The sequence below is a fragment of the Prionailurus bengalensis genome, chromosome B1 (genome assembly GCF_016509475.1).
Source record: "Prionailurus bengalensis isolate Pbe53 chromosome B1, Fcat_Pben_1.1_paternal_pri, whole genome shotgun sequence".
Classification (NCBI taxonomy): Eukaryota; Metazoa; Chordata; class Mammalia; order Carnivora; family Felidae; genus Prionailurus; species Prionailurus bengalensis.
Window position 1 is genome coordinate 144,757,841 of NC_057344.1, and position 20,089 is coordinate 144,777,929.

Below are 20,089 nucleotides of genomic sequence, written 5' to 3' on the forward strand. Positions count from 1 at the left end.
GGTATTTTTGTATTCTTTGGATAGATGCCTAGTAGTGCAATTGCTGGCTCGTAGGGTAGTTCTATTTTTAATTTTTTTAGGAACTTCCATACTGTCTTCCAGAGTGGTTGCACCAGTTTGCATTCCCACCAGCAGTGCAAAAGAGGGTTCCTCTTTTTCCGCATCCTCACCAACATCTGTTGTTTTCTTGAGTTGTTAATTCTAGCCATTCTGACAGAAAAAAATTAAAAAAAAAATTTTTTTAATGTTTTTATTTTATTTTTGAGAGACAGAGAGAGAGAGAGAGAGCACATGTGTGCGCAAACAGGGGAGTGATAGAGACAGAGGGAGACACAGAATCTGAAGCAGGCTCTAGGCTCTGAGCTGTTAGCACAGAGCCTGATGTGGGGCTCGAACCCATGAACCATGAGATCATGACCTGAGCTGAAGTTGGATGCTTAAACGACTGAGCCACCCAGGTGCCCCAGAAAAATATTTTTTTAATAAATTTCCAACATTTGAAAATTGGAGAATTCATATTAAAATTGAGATTTCCAACACCTCTTGAAAAATCTCCTAACACTGGCCCATAAATAGCGGCTTCCTACTTCAGATGGGACAAAATCTCTCCAGTTCTCACTTGAGTTTGCATCCCTGCACTGTTCTGTCCTATTTTTGCTTCATTTACTGTTTATTTATGATAATCATGTAGAGTAAATATACTGTGTTTTCTTCTTTCAATATTAGCTATCCCTGCAACAAGGGAAGTTAATATTTATCCCTGTCTTACATATGGAAAAAAGTAACCATAACTTTGTCAGATTTTTCTGGGTATTTTCCTTTTTATAGTAAAAATGAGACACAGTGGTAAGGACCAGTAAAAACTGATATTCTTTTTTCTGTCTTTGTTAGGAGATTTACATGGCCAGTTGGATGACTTAATATTTATATTTCATAAGGTATGAATGTTTAAGATCCTGTCTTGCTCTGAGGCTTATTTTGGAAGTATCTATTAACAAAATGCTTAAGTATTGCTTGGATTTTTTAAATATTACTTTATCTTTTTATTTTTATTTTTATTTATTTTTTTTTGTTATTATTTTTTTAATTTTTTTTTTTCAACATTTATTTATTTTTGGGACAGAGAGAGACAGAGCATGAACGGGGGAGGGGCAGAGAGAGAGGGAGACACAGAATTGGAAACAGGCTCCAGGCTCTGAACCATCAGCCCAGAGCCTGACGCAGGACTCGAACTCACGGGCTGCGAGATCGTGACCTGGCTGGAGTCGGACGCTTAACCGACTGCGCCATCCAGGCGCCCCGTATCTTTTTATTTTTAAAAAATTTTCTTTTATTTTTATTTATTTTTGAGAGAGAGAGAGACAGAGTGTGAGTAGAGGAGAGGCAGAGAGAGAGGGAGATGCAGAATCTGAAGTAGGCTCCAGGCTCTGAGCTGTCAGCACAGAGCCCGATGTGGGGCTCAAACCCACGAACCATGAGATCATGACCTGAGCCAAAGTCGGATGCTTAACCGACTGAGCCACCCAGGCGCTCAAAAATATTATTTTAAGTCATTAAAAAATAATACATAGTAGCAAATATATAATATAAAAGTCAGTACTATATTATATTTTAGTATATTTTTGTAAACTGTTTTAAAAGTCTGAGGTGAACAGGGGCGCCTGGGTGGCGCAGTCGGTTAAGCGTCCGACTTTAGCCAGGTCACGATCTCGCGGTCTGTGAGTTCGAGCCCCGCGTCAGGCTCTGGGCTGATGGCTCGGAGCCTGGAGCCTGTTTCCCATTCTGTGTCTCCCTCTCTCTCTGCCCCTCCCCTGTTCATGCTCTGTCTCTCTCTGTCCCCAAAATAAATAAACGTTGAGAAAAAAAAAAAAAAATTAAAAAAAAAAAAAAAGTCTGAGGTGAACAAAGAGAAAGAATCCTTACTTAGTGATTGATTTTTTTTTCCAAATAAAGAAAATTGTTGATTATCAAAGCAACTGAAAGCTATTTTCCTATCCATTTTTAGTTATAAAATGTAGAACGTGTAACAGCATACATGAATGTCCTGTTAATGTAATATTACTTTACATATATATTGTGCCTCCCAAAGCATTTTCCCACTAATTGTTTCCTTTAATCCTGAGGAAACTGACAGCTATTGTTATTATTACTAAAGATATTGTGGCCAGAATTTAAAACTGGCTTTTGGATCACAAGCTTGGTGTCCTTTGCACATACCATATGGCAACACTCTGGCTTTGTATAAAGTACTTATTTTGATGAGCATGCTAGAAAGAAAATATAAGACCAATAAAAAAATACTTCCATCTTTTATTGACAATTCACATTTGGAGAAGAGCCAGAAAGCACAGAATTGGTGTTCGATCTGACGTAACTGTCAAATGCCCATTGGCTTGACCTGATTTCCTATTCCCTTCCTTTGTTGCCACTTCTTGGACTTGTCTTCTTTTTGGAAAGAATGGCCTCCCGTCACCAGAGAGGGCCTACGTCTTCAATGGTGACTTCGTTGATCGAGGCAAGGATTCAGTAGAGATCCTGATGGTTCTTTTTGCCTTCATGTTGGTTTACCCAAAAGAGTTCCATCTTAATCGAGGAAACCATGAGGACCATTTGGTGAACTTACGGTAACAAACTCAAACACATTTGGGTATTTGATGTTTACTTGTGATTGAAAAGTGACTTTGTCAGAACTTCTTATTTGTTAGATACCTTTTCAAGTAGTTTTCCAATTTTTTAAAGGAATACACAATATGTAGCATTAAAATATTTCTTACAAACCTACATATTATCCTACTTTTAATAAAACCATTAAACGTTTTTCCACATATCCATACTCTTTATCATATGAACAATAAAACTCACTGTAGAAAAACTAAGAAATACAGATAAACAAAAGGAAGAACGTTAAAATATCCCCTAATTTCTTGACCCAGAGTTAATGCTATAATTGTAAACATTTAGCAATTATTCCTCTTTTCTATATATTTGAGTCTCTTTTCTATATATTTGAGTATATGTATATAAGATATGAATTCTTATAAAAATTCAAGTATACCATAAGTGTTGTCATTAAATTTAATATCTAGTTTTGCTTCTAAATCTAGATACGGCTTTACCAAGGAAGTGATGCATAAATATAAGGTATGCTGCCTTTAAAAGCAAAAGTTTTTCTTAGTTCAGATAAGTTAAGTGTATCACTTGAAAATTATTATCTTCTTAATATCATTTTTCAGACACATGGCAAGAAAATACTAAAAATACTGAAAGATGTTTTCTGTTGGCTTCCTCTGGCCACTCTGGTTGATGAGAAGGTCCTGATTCTTCATGGCGGAGTGTCAGACATGACCGACCTGGAACTCTTGGCTAAACTAGACAGGCACAAGGTACTGGCCAAGTAATGAAATAGTGCATATTTCACCATAATTTAACCCAGTTCATAATAATAACAACCCGGTTCATAATAATTTAACCCAGTCACTGCCTACATAAAGTCAATGTCATTTTGCATGCTGACTCCAGGTGACTTAATAAGGGCTGTTAAGGAAGCCATGAGGGACGCCTCAGTGGCTCAGTTGGTTAAGTGTCTGACTTCAGCTCTGGTCATGATCTCAAGGTTCGTGGGTTCGAGCTCTGTGCTGACAGCTCAGAGCCTGAAGCCAGCTTCAAATTCTGTTCTCCCTCTCTCTCTGCCCCTCTCCCACTTGCGCTCTGTCTCTCTCTCTCTCTCTCTCTAAAAAATCAATAAACATTAAAAGATTAAACAAACAAACAAACAAGGAATATACATCTGGGCTCAAGGAGCAAGTGTGCTATGATCCATTAGTGATGTTTCTATGGACATGATAGTGGGGAGTGGCAGCTAGAGCCATCTGTTTGGTATCCCTGACCTAGACAATTCTAATAAACACCCCCATTCAGTGTGCCTGAAGAGCCTCTACCTCTCAAATAACTCAGTTAAACTCAACAAATGTTTTAAGTGCGTACTTCATTCAGGGAGGATGCTATTGGCAGACAGAAAAATGATGATCAATTTCGAATTAAACTCAACAACTATGGTTAAAGTGCTTACTATGTGCAAAGGAAGTGGTAGGGGTGATACAAAGATAACCAGAGATGGTGCCTGCCCTAAAGAAATTTACAATAACCAGGGGCGCCTGGGTGGCGCAGTCGGTTAAGCGTCTGACTTCAGCCAGGTCACGATCTCACGGTCCGTGAGTTCGAGCCCCGCGTCAGGCTCTGGGCTGATGGCTCAGAGCCTGGAGCCTGTTTCCGATTCTGTGTCTCCCTCTCTCTCTGCCCCTCCCCCGTTCATGCTCTGGCTCTCTCTGTCCCAAAAATAAATAAACGTTGAAGAAATTTACAATAACCAGCAGGAGGAGGGAGTGAGAGACAGAATGCATTATACTCCCATATTAATACGTCTCTATTTCCTGTTTCACTTTGGAAGTAAAAATTTAGAAAACAAGAATTCTATTTTCTTTTAATCATAGACTTTTAACACTTGAATGGTGTCTTATGGCTTGTGAACTCCCAGCTGCCCTTTCCAAAACACAGGAATCCCTACTACGACATCTTTGACAACATTTGCCTAAGCAATTACTACACAAGCTAGTGTGCTCTGGGCAACTCTAATTAATATACAAGTCTTTGTGATATGAGAACATAAATGAAAGAGCATGGCTTTGGAATCAGACAGACCGGATTTGAATCTGGGAACATGCAGCACTTGGCTGATATGGCAGCTGTGTTTTACCAGGTTATCCAAGAACCAAGCCTTCTTATGTCTTGTTATTCTGCTGTCCTTAGCATGTCTTTCCTGAGCCCTCATCTTATAGGCCAAGATAGCCTGCCACCACATCTGTATTCCAAGCAATAGGATAGAGGGAGGAAGAGGGGAAGAATATCCCTGCCCTTTAAAGACACAGGAAAGAAGTTGTATACATCTCTTCTGCTCTCATCCCATTGTTCAGAAAGTAGTTACATGACTACTCCTTGCTGGAAGGGAGGCTGGAAATGCAGTCTTCTGTCTGGCTGGCCACATGCCTAGCACAAAATTTAGGGTTTCCATTCCTATGACAAAGAAGGGAAAAGAGATGGGGGAGAATGGTAGTCTCTGACACACAGATACTGAAGTATGGAACTGTGTTCTTTTTCCCTTGAGTAGGTATGGTGAGTAGTTGGATAGGCTAGAAATGGATAAAAATTCTTTTCCTGCTACTTATAGTTATAATACCTTGAAAAAGTTATTTAACTTACTGTAACCTCAGTTTCTGAATCTATACAATAAGAGAGTGAATGATTGTATCGTAGATGTTGTGAGGATTAAATGAAAATATATGTGCATGTGCCTTACAAAATTTGTACTCAATAAGTGGAAATAGTATTAACTACATTTGGCTGAAGTGACAGAAAACTTCAAACAACAATGCCTTGTGATTATTTCTTCCTTCTGTAAATAAACACTGGAAGCAAGCAGTCCAGGGTTGGTAGTAAGACCACAAAGTCACTAGAGGCCCAGTGTTCTGCTCTCTTGTTGCTCTACCATGCTACATCATGGCCCAACGTGGCTACTTGAGCTCCAGCCATCACAACCATATTCTAGCAGCATAACTTAGAAAGTAGAAGAAAGGCATGTTTCTTCCCTCTAAGGACATTCAGTTGTATACAGAACTTTTGTTCATATTTCTGTTCAGAATTTTGTCATATGTTAACATCTAGCTGAAAGGCAGGTTGGCAAGTGTAGTCCTCATTCTAGGTGGTATCTGTAAGAATCTGGGTTTCTATTGCTAAGGAAGAAGAGTAGACAGATGGTAGGGTAGCCACACACTACCTTAGTCTGCCCCTGTTGCTCCCCACATTTTCATGCATACCCCGCTCATCCCCTCCCCAATGGAGTCTACACTCAGGTCTCATCCAATGATTGCATCCAGTTCAAAGCCCAAGGTTTCTGGATTCAAGTCCTATTTGTCAAGGTCTGCCTATGGCCCTTTGGGGTCTGGTGACTAAAAGATGATTTCTGTGTCCCTGCTCCCAAAAACTCAGTGTTGGAAGGGGGAAAGGATAACTCCTTGGAAGAGGTGGGGGAGGGGACGCCTGCAACATTTTCAACAGCTTCCTCCAAAACCTTTATTATAAATCCCCTTTCTGTTTCTCCGTAATCTCAACCCTTTCGTGTTCTTTGTGGAAGAGAAGGTGCCCAAGGGACCTAAAACCAGCTCTTAGTCTGCGTGATGTCTGGCACCTTATTTTTTTTTTTTAATTCAAATATTCTGTTCTGCTGCATCTATGTCTATGTATGGAGGTAGAGACAGCAAGTCACGATAAAGCAGATGATCTCATGGGAAGAATCACATTTAATGATGTAAACAGGAGAAGTAGGAACTTTGGGGAAAGAATGCTAAAGAACAGTTTGCCTTCTGGAGCTTAGCAAAAAGCTGACTTCCCAGTAGTTTGCAAAGCTCTGGGGAGGGGTGACGTAGCCATTTGTACCAAGTCCAGGAACCACTTGGGAGGAAAACACAAAGTAGGAGCTCTGGAGTCAGATTTCTGGGTTCAGTCCTGGTAATGTTTTAGTATCTCTGCACCTCAGTTTTCTTATCTGTACTATAAATGAGGATGCTATCTCATAGGAGTGTGAGGGCTAATTGGTTAATTCACGTAAAACTAAAAATGAGGATGCAATCTCATGGTGGCGACCTGAGAGCTAATCAGTGAATTCATGACAAGTACCCAGGACAGCACCTATTTACCAAGGGCCCGATACATAGTAACACGATTATTCTCCGTAATAATCAAAGTTAGGGATGCCTCTGGGGGATAGATTAATAACTTCCTTGAAATAAAGTTATCTGGGGGTCAAAAGGGGACTGACGGTCTGGCCCTCACTATGAGTTGCAACACGATGAGAAGGAGAGGGGGTTATGACTCTGTTTACATTTGGTGGCCTTTCACTCTCTATGGCCAGGGGCTGGGGCTGCCTGGGAAGTCATCCAGTGCTTGTCCAAAGTTAGAGAACACCTCTGTTCCGTTCTACTCAATCTGGATGCCTCTCGAAATATCATTCAGGTCCTGCTGACCCTCTCTGAGTGTCCTTCTCTGTTCTTGCCCCAAGAACAACTCAACATCTTTGTCTTCTCTGGACATTTTTAGATTGTTTCCACCATGAGGCACAAAACGAGAAAGGAGAACGGGAAACAGGTGAAGAAGGAGGAAGCCAACCAGAAGAGCTCCGCAGGGAGACCCACCCCGTGGTTTCTCCCCCAGAGCCGCTCTCTCCCCGCTTCGCCCCTTCGCCTGGGCTCCCTCCAGGCTCACAGAGCCGGCCGCTCGTCCAGCATTCCCTGCGGCGCCCCCCGGGACGCCAAGGAGCTAGCCCGGCAGGTGCGGCGCTCCGTGGACCTGGAGCTGGACAGGTGCCGGCAGCAAGCAGGCTTTCCTGTGAGCCGGGGGGAGGAGGAGGCCTCGCCGTGCACGCCAGAAGCGGATTCAGGAGCAGAGGAGCCGCTGGAGCCCACGCAGGAGGAGTGGAGGCAGGTGGGTTGTGACCGGGTGCTGCCCCCTGGAATGTGGCCGTCTTCCGGAGGGGCTTTTAAAAAACAGAACAAGCCTCTTCCCTCCATGTAAATTCGGGGTATTTTTTCCCACCCCCTTCACTCTCCCCCCGGGGGTTAGAACACCCCCAGAAGAACTTTAGTATTTGCTTCATGGCTCATATGTTTTAGAGTTTGAAAGAGCACAGGGTGATGTGGCCGATGGGCTCTATTGCCTGAGCAAATTTGGTTTAGTGACCTAGCATCGTTGGGGTAGGAAGGTAAGCCATGATTTACTGGGTGCTATTATATGATGTTTTGTGTTGCGTGTGTCAGAAAGATGGCCATTGCAGCTCAAGGCCAAAAGGGTTAGGTCAGCAACTTCTGTCCTTCTCTGTTATCAGGCAAATAAAGGCTTTTCCAAGATCTCCAGAGATGTGTCCTATGGCCACCCCTCACTGCAAGGGACGCTGGGAAAGCACATATTTTGCTAGGCACAGTGCCACCTCAAACACCTCATCAGAGTTCTGTTAGCAAGGAAGAAGAAGGAAAACAAATACAGAGTAGGCACTCATGGTGTTTGCCTGACTATGACTCTGGCAGCAAATGCAGGGCACATTTCACTGGGGCAAGACTGTGGCAGGGAAGCTTGTAATCCATGTGGTGAGTTTGTGCAGTAGTGTTAGCAGAACAATGTGAACTTGCTGGTGTTCGACCATTTTTGACCTATAAAAATGGCAGGTTTTTTTTTTTTTAATGGTTCATCCAGTAAAGAAAAGGAATTCAGAATTATTTTAGAGCTAAAATGAGAAGAACGGGCTGATTGACCAGATGGAGGGTGGCGAGAAAGAGGAGTCACAGCTGACTCTGAGGCTGGAAACCTCAGAGAGAGAGATGGTGAGTTTAGGCTATGTTCTCCCTGCACTATCGATCTGGGCTTCAACATCAACTTAGAATGGAAATTAAAAAATAAATATATATATATATATATATATATATATATATATTTTTTTTTTTTTTTTTTTTTTTTTTTTTATTTGCAAATGCTGAGGGGCGCCTGGGTGGTTCAGTTGGTTGAGCGTCCGACTTTGGCTCAGGTCATGATCTCGCGGTCCATGGGTTCGAGCCCCGCGTCGGGCCCTGTGCTGACAGCTCAGAGGCTGGAGCCTGCTTCGGATTCTGTGTCTCCCTCTCTGTCTGCCTCTCCCCCACTTGTGCTCTCTTCTCTCAAAAATAAATAAACATCAAACAAAACGTTTTTTTAATGCTGACATTACTTTAAGAAATGAAGCATTTGATTGCACATTCTCAGGGCCATACCTGATACCTGTGAATGCTGGAGGAGAGGTTGTATTGCCAGGCCCAGATGTCTGCCCTCTCTTTGGGGCAAATGTCCAGGAGCCTGGAGCACTGGGGCTCACTGAAGACAACTGGCTCTGATCAAAACATCTACCAGAGCAGTTCCCTTTTAATCTGTTTTACGTGTTGAGCTTTCACGTGAGACTTACTTCCAAGAAAGTGGGTACAAGCTTGTCAAACAATATGCACATACCCATGCTCATTCCATGAATAATAAGATTCTGAAACCTCAGGGATTCAAAATATAAGCATATGTCAAACATTGATTATGCAAAAAATTATTCCCTTATTTTTATTCAAATATCTGTATCCCCTTCCTTTCCTCCTCCTCCTGTTACTCCTTTTCCTTCTCTTCCTCTTCCTCCTCCTCTTCTCATAGGAATGACTCTGAATCTCTGTCTAGATTTTAGGAAAGAAACCATCTCTTGGTCTCTCCAGGTGGTAGATATACTGTGGAGTGATCCCATGGCTCAGGAGGGCTGTAAGGCCAACACTGTTCGAGGAGGAGGCTGTTATTTTGGACCCAATGTGACAGAACGGTTGCTACAGAAATACAACCTGCAATTCCTGATCCGCTCACACGAGTGCAAACCTGAAGGCTATGAGTTCTGCCACAGCCGCAAGGTGGGTGGGCCATCTGCAGAAGCCCACGAGTGGTCCATATTGCTCCTCCCAGGCCTGGATGAGTTCAGGCTCCTGCTTTCCCACAATCCACTGTGTCTTGTATTTGTTAGCCACTTGCTCAAAGCGACTAGGTCCTTTACTGTTATTTATCCTTGGCTCTCATCGCCTCTTTAAACCTCAAAATTCGATTGCTACCACTACTCACCAATACCCTGAGAGGAGAAAAAGGGGCACATATTGTCCCATCTTGTGGCTAGAAATATGGCCTGGTGCTTTCCCAGGCACATCTCTATTCTATAAGTCACGTTGCTCACTGGCACATATTTCAAACAACAGTACAGGGTAACAGGATTTCTGCACTGTGCCCCAGGCAGGGATTCAGGATTGTTTGTCTTCTCAGGAGTGTACTTAATGTCCTGTCTGATCTTTGAACATCTTAATCCTACAATGTTAGCCTAGCCCAATGCCACTAGGATGAGAGTATTCCCACAGAAACTAACTCTCCAGGAGAATAACAGCTTTCCATGTGGGGAAAAAAAAAGATCAACTAATCTGAGAAATGTTTGGTTAAACAGTTATACAAGTTTCTCTACTGCAGGACTTCTGAGAACCATTAGTTTCCTATATTCCTTGTAAATCTCCAAGAAGAGATACACTGTCTACCATTTCCCAATGTATTGACAATGGCAACTTTTTCCACAGAGCATCTCAGGAGGCACAGTACTCTGTAGGAAACTCTACTTTGAGGCCTCACACCAGCTTTGATAACTGGCTTGCCAATTGTAACGACCCTTCCTAATTTATCAGTTCCAGTTTGCCTCTAAGTTGAACCAAATGAAGTGTTTTCTGTTACCCCTGCTATTGAACTTGGGATAAAAATGTGAAGAAAACATGTTGCGGATGTCCTATCAGAATCCAAGTTGTTATTACTGGAGCCACCACTCCTGCCCTACCAGCATTGATGACTTTAAAAAAAATTTAAAAGATCTGTAGGCGAGGTCAAGAAAGAAGAGCAGCTCCTGAAATTGGGTTGGGCCCTATCAGATTGAGAGTCAAGAGTTCTTCAGCGAACCTGAACGCCTTTTCTCTCTTTGTTTTGATTTAGGTGTTAACCATCTTTTCTGCCTCCAACTACTATGAAGTTGGCAGTAACAGAGGGGCCTATGTCAAACTGGGGCCAGCCCTGACCCCATACATCGTGCAGTATCAAGCTAACAAGGTGACCCACATGCTGACCATGAGGCAAAGGCAAGACTTTTTAATGAATCATTTTCCGAAAACCAGAATGACGGTGTTTGTGGAGCCTTTGAAATGTCAAACATCATTACATTTATCCACATTCTAAGTGAAAATTCAAAATGTAGCTCTGTTAGCAGTAAGGTCTACAATAGACATTCTAGCAGGGGCCTCTTCCTTCTCCTCCATACACTTGAAGATCTGTACTGACCCATCATGAATGGGAGTAACAAATTTGTTTCCTGCAGGAGTTATTCTCAATGGGCACATCTTGGGTAAAGTCCATGTACCAGGCCACTAAGTCTTTCCAGGGCCACTCTTCTGTTTTCTCTCATCTTTAAAGGGTTTGTGTTACTCCCTAAGCCAGAGCCAAAGGTTCTTTGCTTTCAAGGGGTTTGACAAATGGGTTTCAGTCCACACATTTGTTAGCAATGCCCTTTTCTCCCTGGGAAGGAAGCATATAATATTACTTAAATGGCTTCTGTTGAGATGCTTCTGAATTCTAACCTTAGTTGTGAGCTTACCACACACTAAGTGCTATTATAAAGAAGTTATATGTAGTATCTAACAATGGACTTAAGAAATTCATACTAATTTCAGTTTTATAGAAGAGATCATTAAAGAACACAGATGAAATCAGCTAGCCCATGGTCACACAGCTAATAACACAGTGAAGGCAAGCCTTGATACAAGCAGTCTTATTTCAGAAATCACATACTTAACAGACACACAGGATTGCCTCCTACCGGGAAGATGGACCCAGAGTATATAAGCTGCCAACAGATACAGTTTTAGTGCTACTGAGCAAGCTTCTCTAATTATCAGAGAAACTAATTAGAAATCAAAGCAAAGTTGACATAAACCCTGGAAAGAGAACATACTAATATTTACCATCTGCCTTGTGTGAGTGCTATAAAAGTGCATTATTTTAAATCACTCTTGAGTTACTGAATATGAAGAGTTATTAAACACTTAAGTTATTAAAAAAAATCAAGGCCAGCCTCACTCAAGAAGTTTTATATGAAAATTTAAACTCATTAAGTGATAGTCAAACCCCCTGTGCAGCAGAATCATCTGTGGAGCTTTACAAAAAAATCAGCCGCCCTAGCCTCTGCAGCCCCACCAAATTGGAATCTCCAGGGGTGGGCCCCAGGCAACTGGAACACCACAATTCCATATGGTTTAGGTACATATGGAATCACTACAAATGAAGTCACTGTAGGGAATCCTATAGAGAGTATGTTTTAGTAATATAATCAAAGAGCTCTTTGAGGGGCACCTGAGTGTCTGTCATTTAAGCATCCAGCTTCAACTCAAGTCATGATCTCATGGTTGTGGGTTCAAGACGTGTTGGGCTCTTCTGACAGCTCAGAGCCTGGAGCCTGCTTCGGACTCTGTGTCTCCCTGTCTCTCTGCCTCTCACCTGCTTGTGCTCTGTCTCTCTGTCTCTCTCAGAGACAGATGTTTAAATGTTTAAAATGTTTAAACATTAAAATGTTTAAATGTTTTAAGTGTTTAAACATTTTAAAAAATTAAAAAAAAGCTCTTTGAAATATTCATTGATTATATTAAAGCAAGTAAACATCATGAAATTTACCCAGAAGTCACTTGTCCGACAACTTCAACTCCCTGGAGTGCAGTGGACACGTTAGATGTCTCTGACCATCTATGATTGATGTCTCAATGTCCATAAACTCAAGATCATGTCTTTTTCTTAGAAGATCCCTCATTCAGAATCCATTCACTTTGGGTTTACACCCATGTCTCACAATAATAGGTCAAGATTGATTCCTGGTCCTACCCTGTATCAGCTATGTGACCTTGGATTACTGACTTTGTAATGGGATAATAATCAGACCTACCTCAGTGGGTGTTGGAGGATTAAGATAACCATGCAGAGCTCTGCACTGAGTTAGTGCTCAATGTTTCTGGCTTGATGTAGAAACCGAGAGCCTTATACATCTAGACAGCTCCCGAGAGCATCACTATACTACATCCCTGCATGATAATGATTGATGACTGCAAGTTAGTAGAAGATAGTGCAAATGCTTTGCCAGACCAGTGGTTTGTTAACTTTTGGAGAGAAAGGAGTCCCATACTTCTTTTAACCTTTGATGAAACAGTGAACTCCCTCCAGAAAAAAACAAATAAATTCACATACCCATATGATTTGGGATGAGTTTTGGGCACTTCACACTCTACTAGGGGTCTGGTGGAGTCCACTTAAGGTCTATTATACTAACCACCTTAAACTGCAAGGAAAATTTTCATCAAGCATGATTAAAACTCTGCGTGTGTGCACGTGTATGTGCTCACATGTGTGTGTGTAACTTTTAGCCGTTGAAAAGACAGGATATCCGGTCATCATTTATAGAATGGCTATAAATGAGGCATGACAAAGTATATATTTACCTTTATCTCTTTGTATCTTTTTATTGATTCAACTACAGATATTTATTGAACACTTACTTGGGCAAAGTGCTATGCCCAGAATTACCCTTTTGATCCAATAAGAATGAGAAAACTAAATTAATGTTATTTTGTTATTCAAAATCTGGCCTTGTGCCTATTTAACATAATAATAAATTATAAGGAAAGCATATGATTATATTAGAAGATACCATTTACTGAGTGCTTTCAATGTGCTGGGCTTTCTTCTAAGTGCTTTATATGAATTTACTTTTTTAATCTTCACAATAATCCTGTGAGGTAGGTACATTTTTAAGAAATGTTTGTTTATTTATTTATTTTGAGAGAGAGAAAGAGAGAGCAGGGGAGGGGCAGAGTGAGAAGGAGAGAGAGAATCCCAAGCAGGCTCCATGCTGTCAGCACAGAGCCCGATGCGGGGCTCAAACTCACACACAGTGAGATCATGACCTGAGCAGAAATCAAGAGTTGGACACTTAACCAACTGAGCCACCCAGGTGGCCCGAGGTAGGTACCATTTTTATCCCTATTTTTCCCTTGAGGAAACTGAGGTGCAGTGCGGGTAGCTAACTTTACCACAAAGGTGGTCTTTTTCCAGAACTTTTGCTGTAACCACTCTTCTGCACTGGGTAGGACACAGCAGGTCCTATTTGTCCATGGCAGGGAGGAGTGGGAGGGCAGTGGGGAGAAATAAGAGATGAAACTCTTTGTTCAAAAACTGAGCTCTTCTCCCCAAAACTGAGTTCTAGGGAGGTTGAGACATTAAGAAAGAGAGAGGAGGAATGTGGTAAAAACAAAACAAAACCCCTCACTACTTCCTCTATGTTAACTTTTTAAAATGTTTCTTTTCATCTCCTGTCCCAGGATTAGCAGAGTAGAGGAGTCAGCTCTGAGGGCTCTGCGGGAAAAGTTATTTGCTCATTCCTCAGATCTTCTTGGTGAATTTAAGAAGCATGATGCAGATAAAACTGGTAAGACTCAGAAAAGAAAATATTCATAGAAGAAGGAAGCTGAACAACAACAACAACAACAACAACAACAACAAATCTGTCTTGCAGAAGTTATCAAATCAATATTTGTTGAATTAGTGGTAACTAATTGGGGCACCTGGGTGCCTTAGTTGGTTAAGCCCTGGTTTTGGCTTAGGTCATGATCTCTTGATTTGTGAGTTCGAGCCCCTCATCAGGCTCTGTGCTGAGAGCTCACAGCCGGAGCCTGCTTTGGATTCTGTGTTTCCCTCTCTGTCTCTGCCCTTCCTCCACTCATACTCTGTCCTTCTCTCTCTAAGAAACAAATAAACATTTAAAATATTAAATAATAATGAACTAAGATAACCAAAGGACATTCTTTGACTACTTTCTTCGTTTTATTCAACTTAATGTTCCAGTTATCTTTTCTAAATTTTATAATTCCAAGCTTTTAACAGAATGTGAATGTAGCTAAATATAGATGGAGATGGTAAAAATAAATGGAGTCAAGGGGAGGGTGACAAGGCCAGAACTAAGCAAAAAGCAATAGGTTTGGAAGGTTAGAAGAACATATCCAAGATTTGCCAAAGGTTAGTGATTTGGCTTCTTGTTATTTAGCGTGTACGTATCTGTTCTGTGCTCTGTTATTAAAGCTAGAAATTTTGTCTTTGCCTAACTTAATGGAATGTCTAATATACATTGACCACACATAGCCTTATTAGAAAATTAGTAACAGTCATAAATACATAGCAATATGTGTTCATATACATATCAACAATGAATGCTGTATATATATATAATGTGTATATATAATGTATATATCTGTTCATATATATAATCATGTATAATATCTGTATATGTATATGCATATATACGTATATATGTATAATATCTATTCATATACATAACAAAAACCAATGCTGTGTGTGCGTGTGTGTAAAGTTTAGGATATTATTTATGGGAGTGTTGTGTGACTTTTCAATTGTTTTCCCAGGGTTAGCAAATAAAAACAGAGTAACTAATTAAATTTAAATTATAGATAGGCAACACACAATTTTAAGGTCTAATAATGTCCCGTGCAATATTTGGGCCGTATACTTTGTGGTCTGTCTGAGATTCATATTTAATTGAGCATTCTGTATTTTATCTTGCAACCCTAGTTTCCAGTGTACTCGACCTTGACCAACAAAAATAGTGAGAGTGCCCATTATTTCTATTACCTACAGACAGCAAGAAGTATGTCAGGATAGAAAGGCATGCACTCTGGGCAGGACACTAGACTTATAAGTGACAAGTCAACAAATTAGCTCTTTCCTGTAGGTTTAATCACCCTTAGTGACTGGGCAGAAGCCGTGGAGTCTGTGTTGCATCTAGGACTGCCATGGCGGATGCTGAGGCCACAGCTGGTGAACAGCTCAACGGATAACACTTTGGAGTACAAGTCCTGGCTGGAGGATTTGGCCAAAGAACAACTGAACCGTGAGGTAATGGTCTGAAAATGGTGGATGAAGGCACACTGTGGGCCATGAATCTCCTTATGGAGAGCTTTGAATCAGAAATAGTCAAATATTGAGAGCCCAAAAAAGAAGATGGATGAGAAAAAGGAACTATTTGTTGGGTTTCTATATGTCAGGTTTTGTGTTAAGCAACTTACATATGCTGCCTCAGTTTATCCTCAAAATACCTACCCCGTGAGGCTAGTATTATCAGTACCATTATACCTATGAAAACACCTCTCATGAAGCTTCTAAATTGTAGAACTGGGACTCAAACCCAAGTCTGCTGACTTCCTTGGCATTATGCTGCTTCTCCCACTAAAATAAAGAGAAGGATTTATTCAATAAATACATATTGAATGTTTAATGTACGTGAGGCCTTGAGCTAAGTACTTTTTTAAATGGCTTTATTTCAGTATAAGTCACATACCATATAATTCATCCATTCAAAGTGTATAATTCATTGCTTGTTTGTTTTTTGTATATTCACTGGTATGTGCAACCATCCCCATGGTCAATATTAGAACAGTTTCATCATGGCCTAGGTACTTCTTAAACCCTTGGGCTATTTGGTAGTCTGAAAGGGTTGGGGATAAAATATCTTCAGTTTTTTCAACTGTATCTTATTGTCAGGGTTGATTGTGTGTTCCTTATATATTAGGACAAGCCTAAACAATAAGATATAGAAAGAAAAATGTCTTTTCTTTTGTAGAACATACAGTCAAGTTTGCTGGAAACACTGTATCGAAACCGATCCAACCTGGAGACCATTTTTAGGATCATAGACAGTGATCATTCAGGTAAAGGCATGTATTATCCTATCACTTCTGACCCATAGCAGATCTTTACCTCCCAGCCTCAGTCTCCTTTCTGGCTATTTAGCTCTCTCCTCAAGCACTTTGGGAACAAAGTAAATAATTATTATGCTTATAAATGGCAGAAACTAGAAAAATGTTTGAACAATACGAGCAATCCATATAGAAGAGGGGTAGGGCAGAAAAGAATGAAGACAAACTGAATGAGAACTTCTCAGGAAAAAGAGTGGTTAGAAGTGTAATATCCCTATAGTCACATCAAAGATAGTCATGAAGTAATGAAAAGTGTCTAGAGCAGAAAGGCTTTTTACAATCTCACTCCCAACGTATTCTTTTTAAATTTCTGATTTTGGTAATTACAGATTCACAAGAAATTGTGAAAAAATGTATAGAAAGGTCTTATATACCCTCACCTTTCCCCCCCAGTGGTCCAAAGGCTTTTTTCATTGTCATTACTCTTTCTCCACCTGTTTTTTGATGTAATTCACAAACCATATAATGTGCCCATTTAAAATATTCAGTCCACTGATTCTTGGTATGTTTATAAGGTTGTGTAACCATCATCACTATCTAACTATAAAGCCTTTCATCACCCTAAAAAGAAACCCATACCCATTAGCAGTCACTCTCCATCCCTGTCCCTTCGACACCAGCCCCTGGCAACCATCAATCCACTTTTTGTCTCTAAGGATTTGCCTCGTCTGGACATTTTGTATAAATGGAATGACACAGTATATGTGGCCTTTGGTGTCTGGCTTCTTTCACTTTGCATAATGTTTTCAAGGTTCATCCATGTTGTAGCATATACAAGATCTTCGTTCTTCTTTATAGCTGGACCATATTCCATTGTATGGATATGCCACATTTTGTTTATCCATTTAACAGTTGATAGACATTTAGATTGTTTCCACTTTTGGGCTGTTATGCATGATGGTACTGTGAACATTTATGTACAACTTTTTATGTGAACATATGGTTTTATAGTCCCTTGAATATGTTCCTAAGAGTACAATTGCTGAATCATATCATAAAACTATGTTTTACTTTTTGGGGAACTGCCAAAATGTTTTCTACAGTGACTAAAGCATTTTACATTCCTGCTAATGTTTAAGGGTTCCAATTTCTCCACATCCTCACCAGGACTTGTTACTTCCCACCCTTTTTTATAGCCATACTACTGAGTGTGCAGTATCTCATGGTTTTGATCTGCATTTCCTCAATTACCCATGACATTGAGCATCTTTTCATGTGCTTATTGGAAAATTGTATATATTCTCTGGAGAAATGTCTGCTCAAATCCTTTGCCTATTTTTTTTAATTATTCATCTTTTTGTTGTTGAGATATATATATATATATATATATATATATATGTATGTATATATATATGCCATTATCATATCTATGGTTTGCAAATATTTTCTCCAACTTTATAGGTTGTCCTTTCACTTTTTTGGTAGTTCCCTTTGATGCACAAAATTTTTTTGATTAAAAAAAAGTCAAATTTATTTGTTGTTGTTGTTTGTGCTTTCGGTGTCATATCTAAGAAACCATTATGTAATCCAAGGTCACAAAGATTTACACCTATGGTTTTTTCTAAGAGTTTTAAAGTTTTAGCTCTTCCAGTTAAGTCTTTTATCCATTTTGAGTTAATTTAAAGAAAAATTTTTTTATTGTTCATTTATTTTTAAGAGAGAGAGAGAGTGTGAGTGGGGGGGGGGCGGGGGCAGAGAGAGGGAGACACAGAATCCGAAGCAGGCTCCAGGCTCTGAGCTGTCAGCACAGAGCCCAACATGGGGCTCGAACTCACGAACCATGAGATCATGACCTGAGCCAAAGTAGGATGTTTAACCAACTGAGCCACCCAGCCGCCCCTTTTTTGAGTTAATTCTTGCTGGCAGTGTGAGATAGGGGGTCTAGCTTCATTCCTTTACATGAGGATATTGAAAAAACAATTCTTTCTCCACTGAATGATCTTGGAGCCCTTGTAAAAAAAAAGTCAATTGACCATAGGTGTATGGGTCCAAAAGCTTTTTATAAGCAAAATAAATTATGTTTGGGATGATTTAATGCATGGTTTCTCAGCAATGGCACTACTGACATGTTAACCTGAGTAATTCTTTGTTTTGGGGTCCATCCTGACTACTGTAGGATATTTACCAGCATCCCTGGCATTTACCTACTAGATACCAGTAACACTCACCCCCACCCCAGTCATGACAATCAAAAATGTTTCCAGAGGAAGGAAAACAAAATTGCTCCCAGGGGTGATCAACTGGTTTTTATGCCACTCCCTTGCAATTTAAACTAGATACAAGGCCTTGGGTATCTTTGCCTGTTTAACAGTAAGGAGCAGGTTTCCTTGTAAGAATGTCAGAGGAAATGAACATTGAAAACTAAATTGACTCATGCAAGGCACCTGAGTGGCTCAGTCAATTAAACTTCTGACTTCAGCTCAGGTCATGATCTCAAGATTTGTGAGTTCGAGCCCCGCATCGTGCTCTGCACTAACAGCTCAGAGCCTGGAGCCTGCTTTGGATTCTGTGTCTCCCTCTCTCTCTGCCGCTCCCCCACCCACGCTCTGTCTCTGTCTCCCCAAAATAAGTAAACTTTAAAAAAAAATAGGCAAAAAAGAAGAAAACTAGACTGACTCACTGAAGTGACTTCCTCTCTTTGGTAAGGGTTCATCTCACTGGACGAATTCAGGCATACTTGGAAGCTGTTCAGCTCTCATATGAACATCAACATCACAGATGACTGCATCTGTGACCTTGCACGGAGCATTGACTTCAACAAGGATGGCCACATCGACATCAATGAATTCCTGGAGGCCTTCCGCCTTGTGGAGCAATCCTGCTCAGAAGGCAATGCCTCAGATTGCCCACAAACCACAAACACTAATGACAATGGCTGCAGCAAACCAGGCACACACTAAGAGCAGCCTGGTGTTCATCGCCCACGGTGTCTCATAACCAATACTGCACTTGTCGCTGGAACAGCTCCTTTATTCTCCATAGATATGTGGAATTTTATGCTGAGAATTTGCCTACCAGTGTGCATCAGAATCACCTATTTGGGTGTGTGTGGGGTGTGTGTGTGTGTGTTTAAATATATAGGTAACCCATCCTTGTCTCAGAAGTTTCACAAGGTAAGACCCAAGTATAAATATTTTTAAATTCTGAAGTCTACCCCAGTTAAGAACCACTGATAATTCAACCCCCTGATTGTTTTCATTTTATACTTTTAACTTATTGTTTTTAAAATGTTGTATTGAGGGACACCCGGGTGGCTCAGTTAGTTAAGCAACTCAGGGTCATGAGTTCAAGTCCCATATTGGGCAATGCGCTGGGCATGAAGCCTACTTTAAAGAAGAAGGAAAAGGAGGAGGAGGAGGAGGAGGAGGAGAAGAAGAAGAAGAAGAGGAGGAGGAGGAAGAAGAAGAAGAAGAAGAAGAGGAAGTCTTATTTTTTTTAATGTTTATTTATTTTTGAGAGAGGGAGAGTGGGGGAGAAGCAGGGAGTGATGGGGACAGAGGACCCCAAGCAGGCTCCATGCTGACAGCAGAGAGCCTGATGCAGGGCTGAACTCATGAACCAGGAAATCATGACCTGAGCTGAAGTCAGATGTTTAACTGACT

The 20,089-nt window shown here is 40.7% G+C and overlaps 1 protein-coding gene across 2 annotated transcripts in view; it reads left to right on the forward strand.

Annotated features, from left to right (window-relative positions):
- PPEF2 (protein phosphatase with EF-hand domain 2) overlaps nt 1-19,696 on the forward strand; it is a 34,845-nt gene extending 15,149 nt beyond the window's left edge. For both annotated transcript variants that reach the window (XM_043572452.1, XM_043572451.1), the window contains exons 7-17: nt 892-938; nt 2,458-2,624; nt 3,105-3,141; nt 3,234-3,383; nt 7,150-7,533; nt 9,327-9,512; nt 10,618-10,760; nt 14,040-14,146; nt 15,464-15,627; nt 16,352-16,439; nt 19,134-19,696. In XM_043572452.1, coding sequence (XP_043428387.1) covers nt 892-938; nt 2,458-2,624; nt 3,105-3,141; nt 3,234-3,383; nt 7,150-7,533; nt 9,327-9,512; nt 10,618-10,760; nt 14,040-14,146; nt 15,464-15,627; nt 16,352-16,439; nt 19,134-19,387 — 1,727 coding nt within the window. In that variant the 3' untranslated portion in view covers nt 19,388-19,696. The remainder of the gene's footprint in view (nt 1-891; nt 939-2,457; nt 2,625-3,104; nt 3,142-3,233; nt 3,384-7,149; nt 7,534-9,326; nt 9,513-10,617; nt 10,761-14,039; nt 14,147-15,463; nt 15,628-16,351; nt 16,440-19,133) is intronic.
- Nucleotides 19,697-20,089: the final 393 nt, after the last annotated feature.